At 39.5% G+C, this 22,187-nt stretch overlaps 1 protein-coding gene across 1 annotated transcript in view; it reads left to right on the top strand.

The window, feature by feature from the left end:
• Positions 1–7,529, top strand: part of LOC149239512 (chloroplast stem-loop binding protein of 41 kDa a, chloroplastic-like) — a 228,274-nt gene extending 220,745 nt beyond the window's left edge. The window contains exons 5-6 of the mRNA XM_089373443.1: positions 6,631–6,911; positions 7,115–7,529. Coding sequence (XP_089229569.1) covers positions 6,631–6,911; positions 7,115–7,306 — 473 coding nt within the window. The 3' untranslated portion in view covers positions 7,307–7,529. The remainder of the gene's footprint in view (positions 1–6,630; positions 6,912–7,114) is intronic.
• The last annotated feature ends 14,658 nt before the right edge of the window (positions 7,530–22,187 follow it).

The raw sequence follows: 22,187 nt of genomic DNA, 5'->3' as shown, positions 1-22,187 counted from the left end.
CCTGTGATGAATTTAATGAGTTGCTTCCCTCTCCTGTAAAGCTCAGTAATCCACCCACATTCTTTATGCTTCACAATATCATGCATCAAAAGGTTCAATGTGTGAACCAGGCACCCAGACCAAAAGATGTGTGGATGAGCACACTCAATAATTTTTCTTGCTGCCTTACAATTTGCTGCATTATCTGTGATCACGTGAACCACATTATTCAGACCAACATCTTTGATTGATTGCAATAGGAGATCTGCAATGTTTTGTGCAGATGCACTGATGGAGGAGGAGTCATGACATGTAATAAATACTGCACCACTAGCAGAAACACCAAGAACATTTATCAAATGTTGGTTTCTAATATTTGTCCACCCATCTGATACAATGGATACCCCAAAATCTATCCACTCATTTGTAAAACGTGTCAAAGCTCTTTGAACCTTAGCTTTTTCTCTTTCTAATAACATTGTTCTAGCTTTCTATAGTTGGGGGCCTTGTATCCTTTTGGGGCTTCATTGATGGCCTTTACCATTTCATGCCAATAGGGAGAGCGAAGCACATTGAATGGTACACTGAAAGCACAAAGAAAACGGACTATCTTTCCACTCACATCATCCCTCCCAGCAACATTAAGGAAATCCCATATTGTTCTTTTATCTCCAGAGCTTCCAGAAGTACCATGAGGAGATGAGCTACCAAATCTAGAGGTTGCACTTGATTCAGAATGAGTTTTTTGTTTCTTGTTTTTTTGTTGTGCAACCTCCTCTATTTGGATGTATTTTCTTCTTTGTTCAGATGAAATGTTTGGGCAAATTTGTATCCCCACAGGACCCTTTTTATCATCACTGTCCAACACCCCACAAAGATGCCTCCTCACACGGGTATATGAACCACTAAATGGTTTTCCTCCATGACAACCATGAGGGCACAAAAATTTGTAGCTTCCACCACCCTTTCCCCCTTCAAGTTTGGTCACATAGTTCCACAAGGGTGTTAATGCAACTTTCCCCTCTAGTGTTTCAGTTTCCCCTTCAGGTTCAACATCATCCCCTTCCTCTTCAAACCCTTCCTCCTCATCATACATTGGGTCACTCATATTGGGACCACTATCCTCTTGTGCTTCTTCCCTTCTATTCCTACTCCCCCTTGCCATCATTAAAACCAAAACTGGAATGAATATGATACATAGAAGCCAAAAGAACACTATCTTGGAATATGGATATAGGTGGTGGACAACCTGCAAGTAAAAGAGCAAGTAGAAACAATGGGAAAGAGTAGGAGAGGGAGGAGAAAATGCAAAAAAATGTCAAAAAATAAAGGGAGTTTGGGGTTTGCTCTTACCTCTTTAGCTCTTGTAGATGAAGTCCTCCAAGCTCTTGCTCCAAGCTCCTCCTCCTTCACTCCTGCAAGCTCTCCTCTGTTCTCCTCTCCTCTCTTCTCTTCTTAAACTCTCATAAACTCAAAGTGAGTAAATGAGGGATGAATGGGGGCTTTATTCCCTTCATTCCTTACCCTAACCTCACCCTAACCCAAGGTGGACCCACCCCCAATCTGCAAACTCACCAAAAATTAAAAAAAAAATTAAAAAAATTGATTTTTTTAGCAGCGCGACGCACTTTTCTGAAGCGCGTACGGTACCTTACAATTCAACCTCGAAGCGTCGTACGAAATGCGTTTTGGAGATTCCGAAACGTGTTTCGGAGGGACGCTTTCGGAATTTCCAGGAAGCGTCATTATCAGTCCGAAACGCGTTTCGGAATTTCGGAACCGCATTTCGGGAGGCGCTTCCTGGACGCATCCATATGGACCGTGCTTTGGGCATTAGATCCGGTGGGGGACGTTTCCTGTAACATTGTTCCAGTCCCTTTGCTTCTTCAGTGGTGCTGGTGAAGAAGAAGGATGGAACCTTGCGCACGTGCATTAACTACCAACCTCTCAACAGGAAGACATTGAAGAATCGGTACCCCATTCCTCGCATTGATGAGTTGATGGATGATCTTAGAGGAGCCAAGTACTTCTCTAAGATAGATCTGCATTCAGGGTACCATTAGATTAGAGTGAGGGATCAGGACATCCCCAAGACAGCTTTTCGATGCCATTATGGGCACTTCAAGTTTCTAGTCATGCCCTTTGGGTTGAAATGTGTTGGTTACTTTCCAGTCGTGTATGAACCATGTGTTTCGGAGGTAATTGAGGAGGTTTGTATTGGTGTTTTTTGATGACATATTGATATACAACAAAACTTGGGAGAAGCATCTCCAGCACTTGGAGGAGGTGTTGTGTATTTTGGAGGAACAACAATTCTATGCCAAGCTGTCCAAGTGTGAGTTTGGTCTGACCGAGATGCTTTACTTGGGGCATATCATCGGTGCAAATGGGGTGAAGGTACATGAGGAGAAAATACGAGCTATCCGTGATTGGCCAGTACCCCGAGATGTGACAGCGCTGAGGGGCTTCTTGGGCATCTACAAGTATTACCGGAAGTTTGTCAAGGGTTTTTCGCAGTTAGCAGCTCCCCTCACAGATTTGACCAAGAAAGGGGCTTTCGCATGGACAGATGGGGCACAGTCAACTTTCGACTGCCTCAAGGAGGTGATGAGCAGTTTTCCAGTCTTGGCACTTCCAGACTTCTCCCAGCCTTTCACTGTGGAGTGTGATGCATTCGGAGAGGGAGTTGGGGCAGTATTATCTTAGGATGGGCACCCCATTGCTTTCGAGAGTCGGAAGCTTTTACCTCATGAGAGGTCATATTCTATATATGACAAGGAGATGCTGGCCATCATGCATGCCTTGGCCAAATTTCAACAATATTTGGTGGGTAATAGATTCCGGGTGAAGACTGATCACAACAGTGTTTGTCACTTCATGGGGCAGCATGGCCTCAATGACAGACAACAGAGATGGGTCAGCAAGGTGCAGGCCTATGATTTTGACATAGAGTATGTGCGGGGGAACACAATGTAGTGGTTGATGCCCTATCCAGGAGACCCACAGGCCTATCACTCATGAGTATTTTCCATGATTGGAAGGCCCACTTGTTGGTTGAATATTCTAAGGACAGGAGGGCATGCGAGATTTTGGAGGGGAACCACGCAGATGAGCGCTACTGGGTGATGGACGAGGTCATCTACTACAAGGGATGCATATTTCTAGTTCCCAACTCATAGTTGAGGGAGATAGTGCTCCAGGAAACACATGACTCGTCGTTGTCAGGGCATCAGGGTTTTAGGAAAACATACATGGTAGTCAGGTAGTGTTTCAAATGTAAGGGCCTCAAGGGGGATGTGTTGAGGCACATATAGGAATGTGAGGCATGTCAAAGGAACAAAGGGGAGTTGATTCACGCTGCTGGGTTATTACAACTGCTTCCCATTCTTGAGGGGAAATGGGAGAGTATCTCCATGGACTTCATCATTGCGCTCCCCACAGTACAGGGTAATGATTGCATCTATGTTGTAGTTGATCAGTTGACCAAGTATGCCCACTTTTTCGCCATCCCAACCCGGTATTCAGATTCTTAGGTTGCAGACCTGTTCTTCAGGGAGGTCTTCCGGTTGCACAGACTTCCTAAGTACATAGTGAGTGACCGAGACAATAGATTCATGGGAGGATTCTGGCAGGAGCTCTTTAGATTGGTTGGTACTGAGCTCACCCCTAGCACGAGCTACCACCCCCAGACAAATGACCAGACCAAGCGAGTTAATCAATGGTTGGAGGGGTACCTGAGGAACTATGTGACTGGGCAACAGAGGGCTTTGATTCCATGGCTGCACTTGGGCAAGTATTGCTACAACACCACCCATCACATGTCCTTCGGTATGACTCCTTTCCATTCCTTGTATGGTTATGTTGCATTGTCTTTTGCTGACATTGTTTTTGGAGACAGCCGGGCCTCAAAGGCCAAAAATTGGATCCTAGAGAGCCAAGATATACTCAAGGCTCTGAAGGACAACTTAGTAACAACACAAAATCAGTAGAAAATGTACGTAGATAGGCACCGAACTGAGAGGCACTTTGGGGAGGGGGATTTGGTGTACCTCCGGTTACAGCCATACATACAGTCCACCTTGAAGCAGAAGGGGGCCAAGAAGCTTCAACCATGTTTTTATGGGTCGTACAGGCTGGTCAGACGAGTTGGGGAGGTGGCTTATGAGTTGGAGCTGCCTCCATGGAGCAAGATTCACAATATATTCCATGTATCATGCCTCAAAAAGGTGTTGGGACAACAGCTGATAGCAGCAGTTGAGTTACCTCCACTGGATGATGAGGGTCGTCTAGCTTTGGAGCTTGAGGCCATTTTGGAGACACATGACAGGAAGTTGAGGAGTAGGATCATTAGGGAGTTTTTGGTGTGATGGAAGAACCTGCCAGATGAGGATGCCACATGGGAAGGTGAGCACATTCTTGGAGCACCCAACGCTGAAGTTGCTTGAGGGCAAGCAACATTTGGGAGGGGAGGACTGTCATGTCCCTTCCCAAATAAATTTGTAATAGGTTTTGGTCTCTCCACAATTTTGCATAAAATTTTGATAAGTAAAAGAATCCAAGCATTTTTTACTTAGGGACTTAGGAGAAAGGAAGGTAGGATTAAATTGCTAGTGGAAGGTGCGGGCCACCCACGTGGGAAAATGCACTTGGGCAATTCGAATTGCCTTGGAGGGGAAATCGTATGGCTTGTGGAGGAGCCCACATGGGGGAAAATGAGGCCCACGAAGATATAAGGAGGAAAAGTTCCTCAATTGAAGATTCATTCATTCTTGCACATCGAACTTACTTGTGTTTGCTCGAGCTGCTTAACCGAGTCAACTAGTTGTTTAGCATCGAATCTCTCAGGCGAGAGATTCAACCTTACCTTCACGGGACTACGAGTGCCACCCTAGGAAGGCATTTCAGATTATCTTGAGGAACACCGGGGGAGATTTGTGGCCATACCACTCACAGCCCACAGACCAGCAGAGCGTATTTCTGGAACACGTAGAGAGGGAAACAAGGAGAGGGGATTGGGGGTTCATTCGTGCAGCGCTTGTCGGGAAAGCTTGGAGAGTTGGAGTACATCAAAGGACCAGCATTTGGGAGGAGTTTTGGAGCAGGAGGTTGCTGCATTTGAGCAGCTCGATTTACAGCCTTGGTGGACTGCGTAGAGGGCCAGACTGGCTCATGTGGGAGTTGAGGGAGAGAGCTATAGAGCTGGGATCAGTTGGGAGAAGGGTGGAAACCCATAGGGGACAACATCTCATTGTTTGGTGGCAGATTTGGAGTGCTTTCCCATCACATTTCAGACAGGCCGAGTTTGCCAGCTTGAGGAGGAGGACGTGCTCCTTGGAGGTCAATTTTCAGGGATCTAAACTAGGCCAAACCCTTCTTGAGTTTTGGTTGAGGAGCCGGGAGTTGAAGTTGCAGAATTTTCTGAGCAAGGGAAGCAAGGGGTTTCAACACATCCTTTCCGGCAGGTAGCGGAGTTTCTGGGCAGCGTAGATCACTTTTGGAGCAGCAGTTGGGCAGCCCTCAGATCATCATTTGTTCACTTGGGTTTTGTCACGCTTGTCCTTGGAGACGCCTAGGTGCACCATTCCATCACTGTTGTATTTGCTCCATGAAGATTTAATAAAATGGCTCAGAAGTTCTCTATTCCAGTGTTTCCATGGGTGTTTATTGATTGCATCTCATTTTTGGATATTGGTTTGTCTGTTTGTTTTGTTTATCACTGAATTTCCTAGTTAGGAACATTACAAAGTAAGATTAACCAAAATTCGAACCAAAGTAGGTGATAATAAAAGATTTAAATATATATTTTTTTATTTATTTAAAAAATATATCAATATATATATATATATAATTAATTAATTAATATTATTTAATAATTCAGGGAGGGGCTATTGTTGATCTCTCCACCTTACATGCCCTTTCCCACCTCTGGCCAGTGCCACTCATGATTCACCCTTTACTTGTTGCTCCCCTTTCATTATTGGGAGGGGGTAGTTAACGCCCTCTACCCCCAACTTCCCTTTCTCGCTTGTTGTGTGCCATCCATGACCTTCCTTTCTTTGTGATTCTCCTCCCACCACAATCCCCTTTCTCTCCTTTGCCTTGTGCCACCCATGAACCACCCTTCCTTTATTGCTTCCCTTCCACAATGGCTTGCAAGTTGTGGTGGAAGGGGAAGTGACGTGTTGTGGGAAGGAAGAGGGAATGATGATTGCCTTTAAAAGCATTTTTTTAATTAAATTTTTCATATATTTGTTTTATTTTTATTATTTTTTAATAATGCATTTATATTTTTATATGAATACTCATTAATATTTTTATGTTATTATTTTCGTATGTTATTATTATTTAATTCTAAGGTCACACCAAGTTAGACATTAAATTGGTGTATGAAATTTCTTTTTTGTGGGAAAGGGACCCACCATATATATATTTCCATATTAATGAATATCCTAGAGTTCGAAGTGAGATGCTTTTATCCATCTAGGCTATTTTTGCTGCATAACCAGCCCGTTGAATAATGTTACTGAAGCATATTTGGAAATGGCATGTCACTGTTAAACTGAATGAATGCATCCAAATAGAATTGAAGAAAGATTCCATTTGGGTTCTTTAAAATTGAAAACTTATTGATGTGATATGGTAACAACACAGGTATTGTCCGAAACAGGCCAGTTCCAATTCCAGGTTCAGGAATGCAAGTGACGAATATTGCACATGTTAGAGACCTATCAAGCATGCTTGTACTTGCAGTTGAAAAACCAAGTGCTGCCAAAGGCAATATTTTCAATGCTGTTTGTGATCGAGCTGTTACATTTGATGGACTCGTCAAACTTTGTGCTAAAGCTGCTGGCAGAGAAACTGCTGATATTGTTCATTATGACCCAAAATCTATTGGCATTGATGCCAAGAAAGCATTTCCCTTCAGGAACATGGTACACATAATATTTTACAGCTACATCAGTTTTTCATCACGAAGTTGTAAAAATATCTCTTTAATGATCTTCCTATCTATATATACTGTGATTGGTTTAGGAAATCATATTTATTTTTGTGGGTTTGTGTTGTGAACAGCATTTTTATACTGTGATTGGTTTAGGAACTCATTTTTATTTTTGTGGGTGTGTGTTGTGAACAGCATTTTTATGCAGAACCAAGAGCAGCAAAGGAGATATTGGGGTGGCAAAGCTCAACAAACCTTTCCCAGGACTTGAAAGAGCGTTTTGAGGAGTATGTTGCAATTGGAAGAGACAAGAAAGACATCAAGTTTGAACTGGATGACAAGATCGTTTTGGAATCTTCCAGGGTAGCTGTGCCTGCCACTGTGTGACCTAAATAATTTATCAAGATATAATTCCTTCCCTTTTTTGCATTGACTCACCCGTTTGCTGTATGCCATCTGCACTGATGTCTGAGCTCTTCCATGTTACTCTTTGAAATATCATTTATCCCAAGTGTTTGTATATCTGTAAACTGGAAGCTCAGTTCAAAAAGTTATTGGGACGGTAGAAAGCATTGGCTTTTATGAATGTGAAAAATGAGGTCTTATTGTACACGAAGGTAACAAAATGCATGCACTGATTTATGTCAACAAATATATACAATACTATAAGGTCATGTGGGACAGTATATGCCATTTAAAAAATGTGTGACAGTATATGCCATCTTTTAAATTTTGTATTTGCTTTATGTCAACAAATATATACAATACTATAAAGTCATGTGGGACAGTATATGCCATTTTTTAAATTTTGTATTTGCTTAAATTTAATTGATGATATATACTGTCCCATGCATTAATGACCTTATAACATTGTATAGGTTGATAGCCTTGATTTATTTTCTTGCTTGCGTGATAACAAGTGTATTAGTTTGTACAGTGATGTGTGGTTTAACGGTAAGTTTATTTGGGCAAAGCTCAAGAGACCATGGTTCAAATCTCATTGAGTACATGACCTGCTGTAGTGGCGGCTCGAGCAGATTCCCCTGCCTTGGCGGCACGAGAGTCTCGCTTTGCTAAAATCATAGGATCTTAGCATATCGACTTGCAGGTAGTTGGATGTACTCTTCTTGTTATAGTGGCAGCTACGAGGATTGATCTGGGTCTCCCATAGATTGGGACTCCCATAGATTAGGACTAGCAGTTACCAATTCACCATGTGGTTAAAAAAAAACACACAAGTGTATTAGTTGATTAAAAAACAATTTGGTTAGCCAAACAGTGGGTCAAACAGAATTTAAATATTCGATCTGAAATATTGAAATTTGAAAACGTTTGACAGATATTAAAACATAAGTTGCTGGAGGTGGGGATTAACATTTTCAATTGAGGATTCTGTCCACAGTGCTCCATTGAAATTTGAAAATGTTTGACTGATATTAAAACATAAATTGCTGGAGGTGGGGATTAACATTTTCAATTGAGGATTCTGTCCACAGTGCTCCATCGAACCGCTTTATTTCTATTGAAAATATTTTATCGTCTCCATTTCCTGGTTTCCATAGAAAGACTCTTATCGGGAAAAATATATTCCCAAAAACCCCACCGTGCCATTTTATTTTTTCCAACCGACATGCATTCGTTCCCGGCAATAAACGGAGATCACAGCAATACAAAGATATGCAAAAAAAAATTCACTAATCTATATTCATGTATACTACCTATTTATTCACACACACGGTACACACAGGACTAAAGTTTCATTGGAAGACTCATATATCTATGCTAACAAACTACCTCAGAGTCTTGCAGCTGCTATCACGGCAACTGATAAGCTATTAGACTATAGAGGCGAGGGGAAGTCTAGTCCAAAGAGCAGTGAGGAGGAGCACAATGACAAGGGAAAGAATTAGAAGGATAGGGGGAGGAAAAGGTGTCCAAAAGGATGGAGAATCTAAAAAGATGGATATCATAAAAGAAAATAAATCAATATCATGTTGGATCTGCACCAAGGAATATTATGCAAATGACTGTACATAAAAGCAGGAATTGTTAGTTTTGGAATAGACAAAGAATGCAGTAGGTGTGTTACAGGTTTTGGTTGTGGTAGTGGGGGCACAGTTTACAACAATACATGACCAAACTTGAATTGATTACAATGAACTCATTATGGGGTATTTATCATTTTTCAATTAGCGACTTACTCAAATTAACTTCAACATGCAAACACACACTATATTTGACTTTACCAAATATAAGACTCAACTTGAAGTAACTCACAGTTGACTCAGTTAACTCATACTCTACATTTGAACTCCTTTGCATGCGAGAGTCATTACAATTTCCAACATCCCCCCTTAATTACGACCGTATGACTCAAGATAACTTAACTACATCTGCTAATCTTACAATAGAAATTGACTCAACCATCACTCAAACATGTTCTGCTGGTATATGTCTTAGCTAGGCTTACAATGATTCAAAACTTTGACAAATTTTCATTTTCTTTTTCGTTTCTTCCAAATTTTATATCCTTGAAATTGCTTCATTCTATCTTGCACATTCTTGTTGTAGGCTTCATATTTCTTTACTTCTCGTTGATGCAATTTTTCTTTGATTTTGTTTGTATTTATTCTGAAAAACAATCTGATCCTATCTTCTACAACTTCCTCTTCAAAGATTCGTTCAACCATGCACTGCTGCCACAACTTTTCATCTTCAAACTGTCTTCTTTGCTCTACTTCTTACGCTTTATATTCCTGACTTTCTTTCTGCCATATTTCTTGATAGAAAAATCTTATCTCTTCTTGACTCCATGGCTGGAAAATGGTTTTAATGCTTTCTTCCTTGTTTTTAGAAACTTCCATGTTCTTCTCTTCACTTTCATCATTAGGTACTATTGTTTTTTTCTTGTAGTTTGCACACCCAATATCATCATTAGGTTTACATGTAAAATTATAATCATGCTCATTTTTCTCATTCACCGCTTCATATAATTAATTTATTCCAATTGTTGTTTTAAGACTCATCAATTTGTTCAATAGGCTTTTGAATTCATTCTTCAATGAGCTTCAAATCTGCATCAAACTTATTAACAACTTTGTTTTCAACATCCACTCCCATGTTATTCTGAATACTTGCATATTCAAAATTGATGTTAAAAACATCTTTGTTATGCTCTTCAGTGATAGCTTCTTTCTCTACCTCTTCCTTCTTTTCCTTCTTTTCCACTGCATGGAGGTTGTCTTTCACTATTATGTTGTCAATGGATATTCTCATCAAAAACTCTTCAATCACTTTATCCTCTTCTTGATTATCAGTTATTGCTAGATTACACACTGCTTAATGAGCAGTTCCAACTGCTTCATATCTTACTGCTATAATGACAGCTTCAACCTTCAGTTCATCAAACATGGCGTTTACTATATTGCCACAAGAAATCCACATTTCAACAAAGAAACCACACATATCATCAACATAATGTTCATCCACCCTATGGTGGAATATTCGAGCATGCATGTGCTCATTAACAGTTCTAAATTCATCAGCTGCGCTGGATTCACCAATTCACATCTCATTTTGCAGTCATCATCCACATGTGTTTCATCATAGTGGGATTCACCATTATCTACACCATCCACATTACAGTGGAGTCCTTGAGCATTTATATGCTCTTGCTCTGTTTCACACACAGAGGCTTCAACTTCTCTCTCTGCAATCTTTGTCGCATCTTCTTCATCCATATGCATGTCTACATAATGGGTTTCACTTGTGTAGTATTCACTGTTATCATCCACTTTTGAGTGGGATTTTACAAGTTTTGTTGTCTTCCCAAAATCTTGCTCATCTACTCTTAGATTCACGACTGACTCAACAGACTGTGACACATCTTGTTGCATGTCACTTTCCTTTGTCCCAAACTCTACTTCTAGGATCTTCCATGCTTCCTTGGAAGTTGTAGCTTTTGCTACCTTGCACAAAAATTTCTCATCCAATGCATGTTTTACAAAATCTAATGCTAAAGCATCGCATACTTCATCATATGGGTTATTAGATCGGTACTTAATTAGCTCTTTACCTCAAAGAAAAGTTAACATTTTGATAACCCAAGAATCAAAATATTTACCTGTCAACATAAGAGGTGGTAGCAGACCTAGGCTACACTAATCACCTTTGATCTCCCATCCATCTTCTGCTAGACTTCTCAATTCCTTGGCTATGGCAACAATCTTTGATTCTTTAAACATGGAAACGATCTTTGCCTCTTCTTGTTTCGGGAATATTTAGTGTTTTAACAAACGCCTAACCCTCTAGACTTAGTAGCTGGTCTAGAAACAACAGATAAAGTAATTCGCTGCCTTTTCTATAATCAACAGATAAGAGAAGGAGGAAAAGAAACCAACCTATAGCTTTTTCTTGCTCCCTCTCTCCTTTGATCGATTTCGTTGCTCCTTTCCGTACTTAATTCGCTTGGAAAGTACCTGCACACAAGCCGAGACAGAAACCCATCAAAGCATACAATAAAGATCGGTTAATTAAACATATCATAGAATCTAGAATACGATATACATCATATAAGAACATGAATGGAAAAAGCTTTGAATTTTTTATTGATAAAAGAAAAAATTACAACCCATGAATGTTCATGCTCGATCCAGTGTCTTCCTTCCAATTCAATCCCTTCTCTCCTCATGAAGCAACAATTTGACATCATTACAATACTCTCACTAATCTCATTCAAACAACATCTCCTTAGCTCAAGAAATTCCAACCTAGACCAGCCTTTGAATGCTTGGTCAATTTATAGCTGAATGGAGGAGGTTAAGCCATTAATGGCCCTCATGAATGCTCTGCCAAAATTGGGAGGTGGTTCCATGGAGGAAGGGATAATGGATTGAGGTTCATTCATCCTCTTCCTCATCCAAATGCGAGCTCAACCAACCTGGAAACTTCTAGAAGTATCCATTGGATGAGGAATCCAATGGATTCATTTAAAAAATTCGATGAATCTCGCTCAACGTAGGTGAAACAAAGGCTAAGTGCGCTGCAGCGCACCCAGTCAGTGCAGTTTCTGCATTACAATGCAACCTAATAGAAGGCTTACTGCGCTGATCTCCTTAGGGACACTTTTTGGATGAATGGTGTCATGGAAACTCTTAGGAGACAAGCATGATGTAGGTTGACCTCATTAGGGAATGAAAACAACTGATGGATCTGGAAGTCGAGATTGATGTGCCCAAATTGACCTGTAACACTTCTTTTTTATTATTTTTCTTAATCTGCTTCAGTGGTGCTTTGCAACCCATGACTAGAGTGTTTCCTCTGTCTTATAACTGCTTTCTTGATTGCATGAAGCTATCTTTCATAGCGCCTCCGAAAAAAAAAAAAAAAAATGATGTTTAATATGCACCTCATAAAGCACAATCTTCACTCAAAAAACGGTGTCATACTTGACAAAACATAAAACTTTGCCAATAAACAAACCTTTTGCAAAGCCCTAAAGCTCACTTTCCAAGAAAACCACCTTGCTTTTTAATTCTCCAAAAAAAAATCACTTTAGGCTCAAACATTGAAACATTCACATGGTTAAGTTCTGCAAGTTGTAGCGGCAGATTCCTTAGATCGTCTTATTTTGATATCAATTTGATGGAAATACAAAGGAGGAAATGAAAAAAGTTGACACACACAAAATAATGTGTGTTGTTTCTCTTCAATTGATCACACAAACTTGACTTGATTTGATTACAATGAACCCTTCATGGGGTGTTTATCATTTTTCAATCAGCTACTCACGCAAAATAACTTCAACATGCAAAAACACACTATATTTGACTTTACCAAATATAAGACTGAACTCAAACTAAATCACAGTTGACTCAGTTAGCTCACACTCTAAATTTAGACTCCTCTGCATGCGAGAGTAATTACAGTTTCCAACACTCCCCATTAATTACAATTGCATGACTCAACATAACTCAATCATGACCCAACATAGCTCAGCTACGTTTGCTATGCTTACAATAGAAATTGACTCAATCATCACTCAAACATATCTGCTACTCTATGTCTGAGCTAAGCTTACAATGACTCAAAACTTTGACAATTTTGCATTTTCTTTTTCGTTTCTTCCAAATTCTATATCCGTGAAATTGTTTCATTCTCTGTTGCTCATTCTTTTTATAGGATCCATATTTATTTACTTCTTGTCGCTGCAATTTTTCTTTCACTTCTCTTGTATTTTTTCAAAAAACAATCTAATCTTGTCACAACTCTTCATCTTCAAACTACATTATGTGCTCTGCTTCTTGCGCTTCATATTCCTGACTTTCATTCTTCCATATTTTTTGATAGCAGAATCTTATCTCTTCTTGACTACATTGCTGAAAAATTATTTCAATGCTTTCATCTTCTTCTTCAGAAACTTCCATGTCCTTCTCTTCACTTTCATTATCTGCTATTGTTTATTTTTTCCTGTAGTTTGCACACTCAAGATCATCATTAGACTTACATGTAAAATCGTAAGCATGCTCATTTTTCTTGTTCACCACTTCATTTAATTCTTTTATTCAAACTGTTGCTTTAAGACTCATAAATTTTTTTAATTGGATTATCAATCCATTCTACAATGAGCTTCAAATTTGCATCAAACTTATCAATAACTTTGATAAGAACTTTAGCTCCCATGTTATTTTGAACACCTGCATTTTCAAAATTAATGTTAAAAACATATTTGTTATGCTCTTCAGTGAGAGCTTTCTTCTCTTCCTCTTTCTTCTCTGCCCTCTGTTCAACTACATTAAGACTATCTTCCACTATTATGCGTTCGGTGGATATTCTCATCAAAAACTTTTCAATCACTTTATCCTCTTTTTGATCATCAACTTCTGCTAGATCACATATAGTTTCATGTGCAGTTCCAACTATTTCATATCTTGTTGCTACTGTGACATCGTCAACCTTCAATTCTTCATAAAAATGGTGCTTACCATATTTCCACAATCAATCCATGTTTCAAAAAGAAACCACACATATCATCAACATAATGTTCATCCACCCTATTGTAGGATATCTGAGCATGCGCGTGCTCATTAACAATTTCAACTTCACCAAATTCGTCAACTACGGTTGGATTCACCAATGCACATTTCACTTTGCAGTCATCATCCACATTTGTCTCATCATAGTGGGATTCACCATCATCTGCACCATCCACGTTAGAGTGGAGTCCTTGAGCATTTATATGCTTTTGCTTTGCTTCACACACAGAAGCTTCAACTTCTCTCTTTGTAATCTTCATTGCATCTTCTTCATCCATATGCATGCCTGCATAATGGGTTTCACTTTTATAGTCTTCATAATCACCATCCACTTTTGAGTGGGATTCTCCAAGCTTTGTTGTCCTCCTAGAGTCTTGCTTATCTACTCTCAAATTTGTGGTTGACTCAACAGACTGTGACACATCTTACTTCTACATGTCACTTTCCTTTGTGCCAACTCTACTTCCAATATCTTCCATGCTTCCTTGGAAGTTGTATCTTTTGCTAGCTTGCACAAAAATTTCTCATTCAATGTCTGTTTTATAAAATCCATTACTAAAACATCGCATACTTCATCATATGGGTTATTAGACTGTACTCAATAACGCTTTACCTCGAAGAAAAAATAGCATTTTGATAAGCCAAGAATCAAAATATTTACCAGTAAACATAGGAGGTGGTAGCAGATGTAGGCTACAATAATCACCCTCAATCTCTCTTCTATCTTCTGCTAAACTTCTCAGTTCCTTAGCTGTGGCCTCAACTTCTCTAAATATGGCAACGATATTTTCCTTTTCTTTTCAATTCATTTTCTTAATCTGCTTCAGTCGTGCTTTGCAATCCATGATTGTTGTCTTTATTCTGTTTTATCATTGCTTTCCCTATTGCATGAGGATTCTCTCCATATCGGCCCAAAAAAAAATTATGATTTTTAATATGTGCCCCCGCAAAGCACAACCTTCAATCTGTCAAAATACCACTCGACATCGGCTTATGATGACGACTAGAGCTCACGATTGTGGCTCAATAGTGGCTCCGTAAATCGACCTATATATTGAGGTCGCATACACAAGAGATCGATGGCTCAAGGCTATGGCTTAGACAATTCGAAAGGAATCATGCTTTTGGCTTCTTTCTTCCACTAAAAATTAATAGGCAGCAGCAGAAACACATTTGACTCTTGGTCTTACTTATTGTTCACACTGTTAGGCTCTGCAAGATGCAGTTGCAGTCTTCTTAGATCATCTCGCTCTGATACCATTTTGATGGAAAGGTAGAGGAGGAAAGACACACATTTGACGCACACAAAACAATATGAGTTGATGCTCTTCTATTGATCACACAAACTTGACTTGACTTGATTACAATGAACCCATCATGGGGTGCTTATCCTTTTTAACTCACGACTTACTCAAAATAACTTCAACATGAAAACACACACTATATTTGACTTTAACAAATATAAGACTGAACTCAAACTAAATCACAATTGACTCAGTTAACTCACACTCTAAATTTAGACTCCTCTACGTGCAAGAGTAATTACAATTTCCAACAGGAGGAACCTAGCTGAGCTATGTTTGTGAAGAAATCAATGGGAAATAGGCAGTGGCGATGACTGATAGTGGCATGACTCATAATTTCGTTAGGGAATGTTGTGAGACAGCTTCACTTAACACTTGAGCCGATACAGATGTGATTCAAGGTTGTTAACTCAGGAGAGAAAAAGGTGGTTGGTACAATCTTTCATGTGTCAATCAAGCTGGGATAGTGCTAAGGTGAGACAAGTCTCAACATTGGTCCTTTATATGACTATGAGGTAGTTTTGGGCCAAGAGTTTCTGAGAGTAGAGATGGCCATCCTGATTCCACATTTGGATCATCTGGCTATTTTTCCCAACCCCACACTAGTGATTGTATATACTGAGAGAAGTAGGGAGAAGTAGTGAAAGATTGGGAGCTCAAGTGACCTCCATGTGCATAGTTGATGGAGTTACTTTAAGGATAGGAGGGTATACAACTACAAGACTTCACAAGGAGAGTATTTGTGAGTTTTACAATCAGTTTCACGAGGCGGAGAATGTTTTGGCAGAACATTCAGAGATATAGGTGGTCTTGGTGCATAGAATTCAATGGAGTGTTCCAAATCAAAGATTTGTAGAGGGTGAGAAAACGATATTGTTGGATCATTTCACAGATTGGATGGATGATTCACTAGTGATTGAGGAGTGCGTGGAGAGGTCATTGCAACATTAATATAGTCGTGCTAGGGAGGAAGGTGGTCCTATCACAAAGACACCTCGAGAAGGGAGTGGCCCCATGATCAAAATTTAGAGTGACTCATGGAGGAGGCTGAAGGAAGAATTAGATCCCACATTGCATGGTTGATGTACGTGACACAGAAGTATGGAGGGGATTTTCCATGAGTAGTAGAGTTGAGTTCAGATAGAGATGGAGGTGGTAATCAAGGGTAATCTTCCACATCTTCTTCACATTGAGCCATGGTGATATGACTAGACATTATGAGGAGACATGGTGAGTCTCTTTTCAGGTTCCATGGGGGTACCTTGGATGACCGAAAGAGATTAAGGAGTTGCATGGACAAGTCGCTTACATTTAAATGGATGCACTTGTGTGGAGAAGTGAGTTTCTATGGGATTTGGTGAAATAATTAGATTATTTACTCGATTAGCCGGAGGCACAAGGTAATCCAACACAAAAATCATGTCGGGCTTATCATACATGCTTTGTATGTTGGATGGGGCACATTGCATAACAAGAGAGCAATTCTTTTTTTCAACTAAAGAAATCACGCCCCACCTAAACGTTAGACCACAACTACGGGACTATATCAAGAGAGAAGTTATGTCAATGAGTGTGGAGTAATTCCACACCCATCGGTTGATCGAGCAAATGCGCGAGAGTAGGGATGGGTTGGTAGGAACGATATGGTGTCAACTGCAACCAATTTTGGGGTTCCATTTTGCAACGTGTGGAAAAAACAACGTTGGTCAGACTAGAAGAATGACATGATGGAACAAATGGGATGTCAGCTGGAAGGAGGGAAGGCACTGGGAAAACGGACGAGGCGTTGGCTAGAGGGAATGAGTGCTCTAACATGACACACAACACGTCAGCCCGGGCGATATTGCACAAAAATTGGGCATGGACACGGATGGGCATGCATCGGTCTGTTCAAACCCAACCAACATAATGGTTGGTGAGCACACGCACTGCCAAATTAAATTTATGGATTGGTTGATCCGTGGAAGGAGAATTCAAAACTCACCACAGACAACTCATCACACTTATAGCTCTGGTCATTCGATGCAAAGGCATGGCACACATCGCAAGGAACAATTTAGCATGGGGCCAAGCACATGATGAGGCCACACTCTACCCGCCCTGTGTAGAAGTATGTGAGCTAAGGGATCTTTGGCTTTTTGCTTGATTGGGTCAAAGGTTCATGTGGGCTATTTGTCATTTTTTTGTTGTATTGAAGTCTTATAGTGACCAAGGAGTGTTGGCCTAAATTTTGGGGATTGGTAAGATTGGTGCAAAATTTGGGGATTGACGAGGTTAGGTTGAGTTTGTATTTTGGTTGGGTTTCATCATGATGTAAAAGCTAGCAGGGTTATATATTATAAAAAGGAATTTGTCAGTATTTATTCATATGATTTGGTTGCTGGGCTAGTGGCCACCCATTTATATTTGCTAACATATGGTGTATTTTTGCAACTGAATTTGAAGATTGGTTAAGTACCAGCCTAGATCCATCTTAACCCTGAATCTATCTAATGTTGAGAGGGACCAAATCTCTTGAGGTTTTTTGAGTGCAAAACTTGAGGAAAGGTTTACACCTCAAGAGATTTGATCCCTCTCAATGTTTGATAGATCCAAGGTTAATATGGATATAGGTTGGTTTTATATACACACATAACATATATAGTTTAAATCCATCTCTTCCTCTCTCTCTCTTCCCTCTTGCTCTACTCTCTCTCTCCATCTCTCTCTTGTTACCCTCTCTCTCTCTCTCTGCCTTTATCTCTTTATGTATTTCTTCTTCTCTCCCTCTTTCTCCCCCTCTAGCTCCATCTCTCCTTCTCTCTCTCAAGTCCTCTTTATTTTCCTTCCTCTCTCTTCCACCTCCCTCTCTCTCTCCTACCCATCACTCTCTCTCTCTCTTTTCCCTCCAACTCTATCACTATCTCCCTCCCTATCTCCCTCTCTCTCTCCCCTTCTCTCCCCTTCCATCTTTGTGTCTCCCTCTATCTCTCTACCTTCTTTCCCTCTACCTCTCCTCTCCTTCTCTCTCTCTTCCCTCCTCTCCCCTCTCACTCACTCTCTCTCCATCTCTCCCTTGTCACTCCCTCTCTTTATACACCTCTATCTCTCTATGTCTTTGTTCTTCCCCCTCTCCCTCTTCCCTCTCCAACTCCATCTCTCTCTCCCTCCCTCTCTCCTTCTCTCTCTTCCTTCCTCTATTTCCCTTTCTCTCCCACCTCCCTTTGTCTCTCCCCCCATCTCTCTCTCTCTACCCTCCAACTTTGTCACTATCTCCCTCCCTCTCTCTCCTCCCCTCTCTCCCTCCCTCTCTCTCCTCCCCTCTCTCCCCCCTTCATCTCTATGTATCCCTCTCTCTCTTATATTTCTCTCCCTCTCCCTCTCCTCTCCTCTCCTCTCCTTCTCTCTTTCTTACCTCCTCTCCTTTCTCCATCTCTACCTTGTCAATCCCTCTCTCTCTTTACATCTTTCTCTTTGTTCTTCCCTCCCTCTCTCTACCCCTCTAACTCCATCTCTCTCTCTCTTTCCCTTTCTCTTACACCTCCACCTCTCTCTCTCTCTCTCCATATGATGGAGAATTTTCACTCTATGTAATCAATGTTATATGCAATGTCTAAACTATTTTACATTTTAATTTTTTATTGTGAAATGAGTTATGTTTTTCCCACACATGGTATTGATAAGCCACGGTATTGACCTATGGTGTTAACAAAACCTATTTACAAGTTATTAATATCCATGGTAAAGTGGGGGTGGATATCCATGGTTAAAAAACTTATTATATTATTGTAAGTATTAAGATTTTATGTGCTTATTAATTAAATTTAATTATGGTTATGGAATCATTATTAATCCCTACCAAGGAGGACTCTGACAATCGTCGATTTCTCTGTTGATCACTATCAGTTTAGCATTGACCAATACAAATATCATGTTTACCTTTGAAAAATAAATATTTATTTTTCAATATTATTAAAAAAATAATTTTCGAACATTTGATTGGACCATAAATTGAAGGTCTTAGTGCATCCTTTTCACAATATAATGCCATGTGGATAATAAGCCTACATATTTTATATCATAACTTATGGATATGGTTGCAATATTAGATATTTGTGTAGTATTTGTTTATTCTTAAGTTTTGTAGAAAAACCATCCAAAAATAAAATACTTGAAAATAACTTATACTCAAGTAAATAACATATCTACCATCAAATACTTCCCACCATAACTTAAGCAAGTCTTTCCATAGAGAATGGATAAGAATAAGATGTAAAAAATATACTTACATGAGTTACTTCCCGCCATTATTTATGTTTTCTTCAACACTTATGTAGGAGTAAAATTGTAAATGTGTAGACTTACTAGTGGTTACTATCCACCAAAATTTATGCAAGTTCTTGTGCTTGAGAAATAAATTTACTTATCCATTTCACATCTCAATTTATTAGTTACTGCCAAAGCAAGACCATAGGATTTATCTATCAATTGTTATTAATTTAGCATTGACAAATGTAACTTATAATTATTTATGCAATTTTTACCATAGCATAGTTTCTAACTTGATTTGGAGGGGCTAAATTAGAATATAACATGAATTTTATTATTTTCATTACTCTTAACATTTTATTATTAATTGAGCCAAAACTTAAATGTTTACACTACAACATTTCCACCATACTCGGCTCTATATGACTTTTAACCTTTTATTTTCTTTTAATTGAGTTGACATATAAATGTTAAATGTTAAACATTTATGTCTACACATATATCTCTATACTAAGTTGTAGAGCGCCTGTTGGCGCAATAAAAATATTTTGCTAACTAGTTAATTAATTCCTTCAAACTATTCTCTATTCTCTATTGTCTCCCAATTGTAATCCAAATTCACTGTCATTAGACATTGTCACAACAAAATATTGCACCTTAGTGCAAAGCCTCACTAAGTGGCTAAGACAATGTGTAACATGTGAGAGTCACCATTGTCACCTTAGGAATTACTAGGATGACATAATATAACATAAGGAAAGCTTCCTTGGTATATTTTTGGGATCAAATAACCCGGCTAAACTAAGATGAGATCCATATAAGGATTCTATGGTGATTATCACCAAGTAATAACATTAAACAATTAAGGTTTACGGTGGATATAAGAGTAATTTTTAGATTCAAAATCAAAGGGTCCTATGGTTGTTTTAAAGGTGTAAGTTAACCAATATAAGCTCAAGGGAGGTCCCCAAATACATACAATCAAGAAAATACACAATGTTGTAGCAAATTAATTTGTAAACTGAGAAATTGTAGCAATATATTAGTCTATAACAATAGAAATAAAAAAACCCAAAATCTATGATATAAAGTGGAAAATATGGGCTATGATAAGAGTAAGATAAAGATTGTTAAATTATGGTATGTTCTATGCTTAGAGCAGTTTATTTCTTTTCTTCTTATTAGCCACAGATTAGCAATCACATATACATTAAGTAAAGTACAGATAGAACATTAAATGATCAATAGAAAACAAGCCAAGACAAGAGACACAAGATGTGGTGGCTAGCCAAGGACAAACCCCAACGCAGGGAAACCCTTTGATCAAATCTTCTTTTATCTTCAATAGTTCAGCTGAGAGAAATAATACAAAATCAGAATTCTGTAATTTTATATCAGCAACAGCAAACCCTATATTAGCAAAGTCAAACTTGGTCAAATGAGTTGAAATTGACCTCCAATATGCTTGGTCAATTTCTGGTCAACTAGCCCTCGAACAGCCTGAAGAAACAACCCTTGAACAACCCCAAAAACACAGTCAAACTGCGGTTGATTGAAGTCAATTCGCTGCCCAAAACTAGGGCAGTCAACGTTGGCCAAACATATGGACGGATTGCCTTGATTTTTGTGCCAAAATCTGCGACCTGCCTAGGAGAGGCGACCACACCAAAACCGCACCCTTGATGAGTCAACGCTTGGTCAACGCAGGTTAAATATGCCTACAGCTATCTTAGTCAAACTCGGTCAACGTAGTCAATAATTTCTGTGTCCTCTTTCAGCCTTCGTCTTCTTGCTTCCCACGTGTGAGAGATCCTCTTCCTTGTGTGTACCCAATCATATAAGGAGAGAGAGAAGAATGAGAGATGATGAGATGATTTGAAATGAATCAATCTCACTTGTATTTATATGATATGTGCCACACATTTAGTTGCTGGTTGACCTTGACAATTTGTCAAGTAATTGCAAATAAATTCATATCTCCATGAATACTTGTTGGAATCGGTTGATCTTTAGATCAATCCTACACCTCTCGACAAGAGGAATCTAGGAAAATAATCAGTTGTCATAAATGAGGTGACCCACATGGAGTTTGGCCCTAGTTTCCAATTTTAACACTCCCTCTCAACTAGGGAGAACTCCATCTGCAATTTGTTTGATCGTCATTACTATCCCAACCATCAAATGCATTGTCATGCACTACTTGTCCCTGCTTTTCTCTGCTCGAACTATGAAGAAGAAGAAATGATCAAGGATGTATCATACCATCCTCCACTGACTCGAAGTCAGTCTCAGAGTGTGTCATACAACGACGCGTCCATCAATAGTACTATCAATGGTCCCTAACCCCATTTCCCTACTCATTGATAAGATGAGAGGTACTTCCCATGAGTCCCAAACTGCATGGCTAGGATGCCTCAATAGGAGAACTAATCATCCTGTCCACAGGAGAACGAATCATCCTATCCAACAGTCGCCACGGAGAACTAATCATCCTGACCCACATGAGAACTAATCATCCTGTTCCACAGTCGCTAGGGAGAACTAATCATCCTGGCCCACAGGAGAACTAATCATCCTATTCCATAGTCGCCACGGAGAACTAATCATCTTGTCCTACAGTCGCCACGGATAACTAATCATCCTATCCTATAGTTGCCACCGGGTGTCACAGGGGAAGGTTGA

Source organism: Pinus tabuliformis, chromosome 8 (genome assembly GCF_031772625.1).
Source record: "Pinus tabuliformis cultivar Carrire ecotype Pingquan chromosome 8, CPIR1, whole genome shotgun sequence".
NCBI classification, from domain to species: Eukaryota; Viridiplantae; Streptophyta; class Pinopsida; order Pinales; family Pinaceae; genus Pinus; species Pinus tabuliformis.
This window is presented reverse-complemented; position numbering and strand designations above follow the sequence as displayed.